The following is a 9,898-nucleotide window of genomic DNA, read 5'->3' as shown; positions in this document are numbered from 1 at the left end:
TTACACTACTCACAACTAATTCCTCAAATCTACAAGTCACCTCTCTTCTAAACTTCAGACCTATATGCCTAGCTGCCTACTAATCTTATGGGACTTACATGTCCTATAAACAACTAAAATTCATTCTGAAAAGACCTCTCTTTCCCCCTCAATTTCTTCTTCCCAACTCTTACTGCTTAATGATACTCTCAAAGACAAAGTGTTTCATGCCCAAACGCTGGACATCATTAACTTTTACTTCTCCATCCACTGCCCTCTCCCCTCCAACAAGTCAGCTGATTTTTTTTTTTTTTAAGATTTTATTTATTTGAAGAGAGAGGAGAGAGACTGGGAGAATGAATGGGAGGAGGGGCAGACTTACTGCAGAGTAGGGAGCCTGACTCTGGGATCAAGACCTGAGCCAATGGCAGATGTTTAACCAACTGAATCACCCAGGTGACCTGTAAGTCCCACCTTTTTAACATCTCTTGTATCTTGCTTTCCTCCCCATACTTACTGTTGTTGTCCTTACCACTTTTTGCCAGAGGTTATACTGATCAGAAACAAGCACTTTAGAGTTAGACGCACCTGGGCTTGAATGCAGATTTTTATCACTTATAAACTGTGTGACCATGAGCAAATTATAATCAAGTTTTCTGTTAAATGGGAACAATATCTACATCATGTGTTCTCTTCAAGGATTAAATGAGCTAACAAATGCAAAGTGCTCCCTACATTGCTCGGCACACAGTAAGAACTCAGTGATAGCTATTCTTCATTAGCTCAACTTGAGTGTTGTAATTAGCTTTGGCGTCTACAATCTTTCTCCCCGCCCTCATGATCACAATGCGAGCAGAATTCTCTCATTTACCCGTCCCTCTTTCTTCAATAACTGTCCTCTGTTTACACAAAGCCAAACTGAGCCTTCTAATAAATCTAACACACTTTAATCCAAGCCCCAGCCTCATTTCCTAGATTCTATTCTCACTAGTTAACATAGTCCCTGAATACATGTTTCATGTATCTGTGCCATTAAGTACATGCTACCTACCTACTATATGTCTAGGAAACTGATCTTTATCTTTCCAAGCTCTAGGGAATATTATGTCAAGCTTTTCCTAGCCCATTCAAAAAGAAATGAGTACTGACTCCAGGGCTTTATAAATTGCTGCTGCACTCATTTCTTGATTTGTCTGTCTCCTTTACTAGCCTGTAAAAAATGTGAGAGCAAGGACTAGGTCATCTATTTCCAATATGAAGCACAATTCCTGGGGGTAGTAGGCATTCATTAACTACTGGATAGACACTGGAAGGACACTGGAACTGGCCTAATTCCACACCTTCTAAATAACTTTAAACTGCAGAAATCTGTCAAGTTCGCTAACACCAGTAAACATTTCCAAGAATGTCAAAATGATCACTGAAGGATGTAGGTATTACAGGTGGTTTTTCTACTGTGAGAAAAGGCAAAACAATGTAAAGTTCTCATGTGAAGTAAAATACTAGGGAAAAAAATAAAAAAACTGAGCCGTCAGTATTCAGATAAAGATTATAAACTATTTCCTGAATATGCTGGCCCAATGTACTACAGTCAACAAATAAGGATAACCAAGTCAAATACTCAAACAGAAAAGAACATCCTTTTGCAAATAATAGTATTTATAATGAATGCTTACTATGTGTCAGGTCAGGCCTTGTGCTAATCATTTTCTATACAGTATATATGTTACTTAATCCTTCCAACAACTATAAACTAGAAATTCTTATTATCTTGCCTAAGGGAACTGAACCAGGAGTTAAACCTAGTTCTGTCTCACCTACAAGCTTATGTTCTCAACTACATCACACTATTGTACCAAGCCACAAAGTGGGCATTTAGTCACAAGGATCAGAGAAAAGTAACTAACACATAAGGCCAGGCTTCTATGTGAAAAGACCAAAACAATTTAGATTTTCTAGTTTGCAAAGGTGAGGGAAGATCATCCACCTCTAGGAACTCAAGAATGGTGACGAACAGTATTAAAACCAGACTCGTTTATCAAATCCTTTAACCAGCCAAGAACAAGCTAGACAGAATTGAGGCTTGTCTATAAAACAATTCCTATTTTACTAAAAAAACCCATACTAGATTGGATAGTTTTGGGTTATCTACCCAGAATGTTATTTCAACAGATCTCACAAAGCAGGTTTTAGTTTGATATAGGACTGCATGTTATGTAAAGCTCCTTTCCAGGTTCTACACTAACAGGCCAAGACTTAGCTTTGAATTCTGTCTTTCCAAGAATCATGGTTCTTTTCACATCTGATCTGTTAACAGTAATCCACTCATTTATATAAAATGTCCTTTAGGGAGAAAAAACACATGTATTTGATTGGGGGTTAGGTATGCATGGATTTCCAGGGAGTACACTCTAGCACCCATTCTTATTTAAAAGTCCATGCTCTGCTTTGGTACTCATCCACTCAAAAATTCAAGCATCTATCTATCCATGGCAATTATGTTTTAAAACTTGCTTCAATGAAGACAAGTTACCATGACATCCAATAAAACTATTGATTTTTTTTCTTTGAATGCCAGCATCTCTGGTAGTATAGTAGCAGCATGATTTAAGTAGGGAAAAGTCTGTCATAGACTTTGAAGAGTCTTGACAGAAGCTTGACAAAGGTCTTGACAGAAAATTCAAACCTAAGTTCTTCCCCTTAATGTTAAGATGGGGGAAAGTTCATCTTTTTGCACTTACATAGTTGCTTCCTTCTTCAAGCTAAGGGAAAAACTCAGTACTAAAAAATATTTTAAATTTCAAAGACAGTGGTCCTCAACGTTGGCTATACCTTAAAATCACTGTGGGGTATGGGGGAAAGGAGACAACAACCCATGCCCAGGCCTGACTCCAGATCATTCAAATCAGAATCTTTGCAGGTAGGCCCAGGTATTGAGGGTTGTCTTTTTAAAATAGTGCCCCTGAAACTTTAATAAACAGGGTTAAATTTATGACATAAAAGGATTAAATTGCCTACCTTAAGATCAACTGTGGACCACAACTTCTCCTTGTGATGAACATTGGCTGTAGGTCATGTGACTAGAGCTAACCATTGCAGACCTTACCCCAGTGTCTCCTTACTTGTAATGATTAAAAGTAGAGACAGTAGGCTATAGACAACAGAGCTCTCTAGACAGGTGGTTGGTGTGTGTGTTACCAATCCCTTTAAAATGTTGGAAAGATGAAAAGCAACCACTGAATGACAATCTCTGTAGTGACTTAATTCCACGGGATGGGATGTTACCTGGGTGGCTGGTTGCTAAAGACATGAAGGATGAGTAGATTCACTGCTAACTTATGCGACAATGAACAGGCAACTGAAAAAGTTAGAGGATGGTCCTCCAGTCATCTGCTTCCTACAAGGCCAGTCACAACCATTGCAATGACAAACTACAGGAAAGAAACAAAAATTAGATGTGAGAAATGTACTTAGAATAAGTAAAATATAATGATCTGTGGTATTTTGAGGAAATTCCCAAAGACCAAGAGAGAAGCACAAGATGAATGGGAATACCCTAAATCAGATCTAAGCAAATTATGCTTAACAGTAAAAAATGCCAGCTGAACACGTTTCTGAATACTTCCACTACTGTTATTAATGCATAGTAAATTTTATTAGAAGTTAATGAAGGGAAGAATTTGCATTTTATATATCCATAGTTCAGAACTTCAAATATAAGATATGGGAGATGTTTATTTTTTACTTCTTTAAATGGCTCCCTTTTCATTTTTAAAGATATCAAACAGTAGTCTGTCTACTAGAAGGCAAGTAAGTAGTTTGAAATAAAGAAAAAAAGTGGTAGCTAATTTAATTACTCATTATTAATGAAGAAACACCAGAGTTCTGGAAAAACACTTTAGAAAACCCAGCACCTATCTCAATTGTGATCAAGCATCAAGCATTAAGCAATGGACCTGGTAAACTGGCAGATTAAACAAGTGGCAAGTTCATAAAAGCCCATTAGGAAACTATAGTGGACTGGAAAGATAACACAGACTGGTGTGGAGAAAGGCTTCTTGTTTGTTAAGACAATGCACAACTAGATATAGAAGGCAAATGTAATTATTAGCTGAAAGCAAGCCAGGGGACCCAAATCATATTCCCCAAATCTCTTTGCTCCTATGTTGTTTCTAAATGAGAGGATAATTTGAACTTACTGAGACCAAGCTGATTTAGCAACAGCAGAATATACATCACAGGAAAATTTTCATCACATATTCAGGCTCAAGATCACTATTTTTTAGTTAAGAATTGTACCACCTGTGTGAAATAATACAGACTGTTAAAAAAGACACAAGACCTAATATAAAAAAATACAAGAACTACATTACAGTCTTTGTTAGACTGCCAAGTACCAACTTTACTTTTGCTTTACAAGCCACCTTAAAACAGTCCATATTGTTTTTGGCATCTAGCACTCTAGGAAGAGCACTGAACATTAATATTGCAAGCTTAACTATCACTGACAATTTGGTAAAAATTCTGATATCAACAGTACCAATTTTTTCTTCTGGCTACAGTCCCAAGATGGTGTCATTCCAAAGGCAACTGGATAAACCGAGGCTGCAAACCGTGAAGACCCACTTTCTACCCCATACTGCTCCCTTTCTTCCTGCCTACCTTTATGTCATCATAAAAGGAGCAGAACTTGATGGAGGTAGTAGCAGTGTTAACTCAGCTATATAACCTACAGTATGTAAGATACTCTTCTGCTTTATTGAAATGAGCATTTTCTCCCAAACCTTCTGCACACTACCAATACTTTTAACATCCACCCTGTAGGCTGTATACTAAAAAAGGTGAAAGTGCAATTCAATAAAGAACAATGGCCTTTTCCAAAAATGTTTTATTGCTACAAGTAGTGAGATTTCTTAATCATCAAAATTGGAACAAAACCTAAGGTTTCAGCTCCTTATGGGGCAATACAGCCATTTCATGTGACTTTGTTTTTAATTTAGTTTCGGCAGTAGATTCAACAAAGTTTAGATGGTAGCTGGATGGCATCAAGAAAGCTTGCCTATAACTTCAAGTGGAGCATGAGCTAGAACACGAAGACCACCTTCCATCTGACAGGTCAGTCTTTCTTGGAACTCATTTCTTAGAGTTATTTCAAAATTTAAGGCTCATAGTTACTAGACACATCATCTTGTAAGAAAATTTAACACTTCACTTTTTACCTTTTCCCAAACAGACTCTACACATGGCAACTGGAATATTCCTAGAAATTGTGCAGGAGAGAGACCTCCCTGAATTTATCACCACCTACCTGAAACTAGACCACAATTTCTGGCCTCCTCCTACAATCACAGCTTTAATTTCACAGCTCTAACAGCAACACACCATGGAGTACAAACATCACTGGAAAACAAGGGCCTGATAAAACCCACAGAAAAGCTATTCCCTAATATTGGGACTACTTCTAGCCATACTATTATAGATCACACTTTGTGCATAATAAATATAGAAAAATGTTGAAAATGTAGGACTCAACCATCTAATTAAAGCTGAGTAAACTAACCTAGTCAGAATTTAATTTTTAAATGAGAAATGACAAGAGTAGTAAATATAAAGAAAAACAAAAATAACTTTACTTTCCTATGTTAATACAGGTCAAGGGACCCTTTCTTCTGAAAAGGGTTGATAACACCAGTTCTCAGCAATAAACATAAGGCACTTGTTTAGAATACAACATCACTGCATTTCCCGCCCCCCACTTGTTTTTCTAACCCTGTTTTCCCCCACAGTATCATTTGGAATTAATAGAGTGAATGAGGCAAATGTGAGATGATCCAGTTGATACTACTCAGAGCAAGACAGTACAGTACAATGCTTTAGGGTTGCTGTCTGGACATAAAATGAACCCTGTCAAGATCTTCTGACACCAGACAATGTATCCACTATCAAGTAAACCTGAAAGAAAATAAAATATTTATTCAATAGTTCCAGTAAAATTGGGTTGGAGTACAATATACATGTTAGGAATTTAGCTCCTCACGGGTGGCATCTGCATCAAGAGTTCTGAGTATTTATGAATTTTCATTCTAAGACAATCTACATCATTTGAACATTATCAAGACAAATATATGAATTTCATTTCAATATACAGTAGAGTTTGAACATAATTCACACATATACCCCTATTATATGGCTGGTGCCTCCTCCCAACACCTCAGTAGTGGCAGAGGTAGCACTAGTGTTCTTTCCCAACAATAAGAACTTCAGTTGCCACTCATAGGAGAAGTTGAAAAAAAGTTTGTTTGTTTTTTGCCATCTGTTAAGATGTTCCTGAGACAGGGCCAGTTAAAAAAACATAACAAAGCACTGGAGTTCAGTTTGTACTTCTCTTTACATCACTAATTCGTCAGACTGGGACGCGGAATGCAGGTCACGTACTATGAAAGGTTGAGTTTAGCACAACTGTTCAGTCAGTAGGAGCAGAAGGTCTCCTGAAAATTCCCTTTAGAATATACGTCTTATAAACTTAAAGTACCACAAAAAGGTCAATTATATATACAATTGAGTCACTTAATTTGCTCGGATCTTGCAAACGCAATGAGAATATTGAGCCTGAGGCCGGATCTCAGTATATAGGTTTAACATTTTAAGGCTCGTTTTCTCCATCAAAATCGCAGTATTCAGTTTTCCTCTCAAATGATGAGTTAGGAATTACATTCATAGTACCTGCCACCATCCTAGCCCTCGATGAAATCTTAATGCAGGAGAGGCACTACACCCGCATTACGGAGTTCCCCTGACATCGGCACTTGGCCCATCCTAAACGCTCCCATCAGCACTAGTTGTACAGCAAGTTACATTGCCTCTGGCTTGCACCTCTGTTTCCACCTGTGTATTTTCACAGAAGCCCAACACAGATTAGTTGAAATATTCACACAACTGTTTTTCAAAACAATTTATTGCATCATATTTGGTACCTTATGTTTGACAACAAAAAGGAAATTACATCTGTAACTGCAGGAAAAAGAAGCTGGTCTGTTATTGAAAAAAAAATCTTGGGCCCTTTAAAAATTACAAAGTCTTGGGCTTGCCTGAAACGACTGAGCAAGAAATATATTCTTAGAAATGTAGGGCTTCAAGTATTACAAACCTGTGACACTGTGGAAAAATTCCAGAGGTATCTAAACTGCAGCACTTTTTTTCTGCATATCGTGAACAAGGCCTGCTGAGGTTTTAAACTATTAGTCTCTTGATCAGTCATAGAATGGTAGTCAGGAGTTCTGCTCTTTAACTTCAAGCCACGGTAGATTTTCTTTTTTCACTCTTGGGTGAAAAAATTCATGCGTGCTAATTAGTTGGTGCCACATCACAGTGCATTTGGTTCTTGCATTACAGTTTTAACAAGTTTGGCCAAAACAATGCTGAAAGGTTTGCATTGCTATTTTAGTTCTTCAAGTTTTAGTTAAAATTGAGATTGTTCCAACTGGTTCCTTCAGTTAAAAACTGTGGTACAAGAACACCAAACTGATCATGTACAGTGAATTTTGGAAACACAACAAGCGTATTGAACACCCTCTAGGTTTCTTATAGTTCTGCTTGGTATCTATATGTCCCAGCTTCTACAACATCAAGCATCTGTTGTAGGTTTCTCTGTAAATAGTGATTCACATTGCATACTTCCTATGGTCAGAATCAACCCCGTAACAAAATCAGTCAGATGCTAAAGCCCCAACAACTCTTTGTGCTCAGTGAAAGAATCCAGTGCTAAAACAGCGTTTTTGCTGTCTGAGATATAGTAAAATCTCACAAGACAAATTTTAAAGTAATATTTCTGCCACACACCTGCTTTGTTAGCTGTAACAGCCTCCAGATTTTATATAAATTAGTTAAAAAACATGGGTGGGTAGGTAGGAATAGAATAAGGTATCTTCTTTTAATCCCTCAATTTTAGCAGCTTTTAATTTTTTAAGAAACTGAACCTATATCCTGTAATATGTTAGATATTTTATATATACTTTTTCAGCAGGATAAAAAAACGTAAAACACTATTTGAAGGCAAGAACATTTACTCTTCTCATTCTGTGTAAGTTAGAGCAATGCAGCAGGTGCGTGACAAAAATATTATACACTAGATATGGTCCAAAGTCATTCCAATTGCTTGTTTAATGATGTTCAAATTTCATTGGCCAGTTCTTCAGTTTCTGCAGAACTATCTCCATTAACTGTGATCTTCATATCCTCTTCATATCCAGGAGGCATGAAAGCCAAAGCATAGGGGAAAAGCTTATGACAATTTGCTCTATAAACTTCAGCAGCTTCTTTACAGTCTCCTAGGCTACCATCACACAAGGCTTCTAATACCTCCATACAAGTCTAAAGAAAGAGAAAAGGTCATGTTATAACTTGTCAAAGAAGAAATTTGTACTGTGAATTTATTAGACATTTCATTATCCACAGATTTTTCTAAAACACACATATTTAAGATACACAAAAGCATTTCACTTGCACATATATATCCCGTAAGAATTAGTTTCTTTGGAATTGCAGGGTTTACACAAAAGGATGAATTTTGTTGCAAGCAAAGTGTGCAGGGTGCTGCATTTAAAGACCCACTCACTCTGAGCAAGTGCTCAAACACAGGTGGAAACCCTGCCTCAGCCCAGGCTGGCCCTGTATATAAATGCACAACTTTCTATGGTAACGTCGGTTACTTACACCTTCCACAGTTTTGTTTTTTAAGAGGCTTAGAGATAGTTGGCAGTATCAAACATTGTTTTTCACCCTTGTATTCAAATTGTAGTACTCTACTAACGAAGCAGGAAAGGAAATCTCAAACCAAAGGGCATATACACAAGAAAAATTTGTTCATAAAAACTGACAACCGTTTCAACCAAACCCCTTACTGTATCTTCTTATATTTTAAAATATCTTATATGTTGACTTGCATTTCCTATGTTTTATCTTTTCACCTAAAAAAACATTATGTAGTTTGCAGATATATAGTATCCAACAACTTCGCCACTCTAGAAATGTTCTAATCTAAATGATGTATTAAAATATTAGCAATCAAAAAGTCAAATGTTTCTTGAAGGTACTTACTTTATTTGCTATTAAAGCAATATATCAAATGCTTATTTTGTCTGGCTAATTATCACAGGAAGTAACACTATGTCCTTTGTTTTTAGTCTAAACTAGAATCTGTATTTTGCAAGACATCCATTTGTCTTTTACTCTATTTAATCTCATGTTACATTACAAGTTATGAAATGAGTGTTTTAATTTGACCCTTGGCATATGCATCTTCAACATGTCAGAATCTTCACCGAGCGGGTGCCTGGGTGGTTCAGTCAGTTAAGCGAATGACTCTTGGTTTCAGCTCAGGTAGTGATCTTGGGTGGTACTATCCAGCCCCGCATGGGGATCATTCAGAGTCTGCTTAAGATTGTCTTCTTCCTCTGTCCCTCCCAACTCCTGTGTGCATGCATGTGCACTCTCTCAGTAAATAAATCTTAAAAAAAGAGCCTCACAGAGACCACTGCTTGCTCAAAAATGCAGATAGGGCAGCGCCTAGGTGGCTCAGTCGGATGCGCATCTGACTCCTGATTTGGGCTAGGTCCATGTTCTCAGGGTGGTGAGACTGAGCTGCCCTGCTTGGGATTCTCCCTCCCCCTCTACCCCTCTCCCCAACTTACATACACACTCTAAATAAATTTTTTTAAAAATGCACAGATATGAAGTGAAATCTAAAATTAACTATGGAATATATGATTTTACTAAAACATATATCTAGAAAAAAATAAGTAACAGATGTGGAACTAGCTCTTGAATGCCAGGTAGCCTGCTATGTGTGTGTGCACACATAGACAATCGTACATAAATTTAAGATAAGGTTAGTTTCTGATATGTATTCATAATGGTTTGG

At 37.2% G+C, this 9,898-nt stretch overlaps 1 protein-coding gene and 1 long non-coding RNA gene across 3 annotated transcripts in view; one reads left to right on the top strand and one right to left on the bottom strand.

Moving 5' to 3' along the window:
- The first annotated feature begins 4,694 nt into the window (after positions 1-4,694).
- On the top strand, positions 4,695-5,538 carry LOC125093406 (uncharacterized). Its single transcript, XR_007125230.1, has 3 exons — positions 4,695-4,820; positions 4,980-5,094; positions 5,213-5,538. It is a non-coding gene; the product is annotated as an uncharacterized LOC125093406 (long non-coding RNA).
- Positions 5,539-5,926: 388 nt separating this feature from the next.
- Positions 5,927-9,898, bottom strand: part of NAA15 (N-alpha-acetyltransferase 15, NatA auxiliary subunit) — an 83,110-nt gene continuing 79,138 nt past the window's right edge. For both annotated transcript variants that reach the window (XM_047718471.1, XM_047718472.1), the window contains exon 20: positions 5,927-8,349. In XM_047718471.1, coding sequence (XP_047574427.1) covers positions 8,149-8,349 — 201 coding nt within the window. In that variant the 3' untranslated portion in view covers positions 5,927-8,148. The remainder of the gene's footprint in view (positions 8,350-9,898) is intronic.

This window comes from Lutra lutra, chromosome 2 (genome assembly GCF_902655055.1).
Source record: "Lutra lutra chromosome 2, mLutLut1.2, whole genome shotgun sequence".
Classification (NCBI taxonomy): domain Eukaryota; kingdom Metazoa; phylum Chordata; class Mammalia; order Carnivora; family Mustelidae; genus Lutra; species Lutra lutra.
Note: the sequence above shows the minus strand (reverse complement) of the source record. Positions and strands in the feature narration are given on the sequence as shown.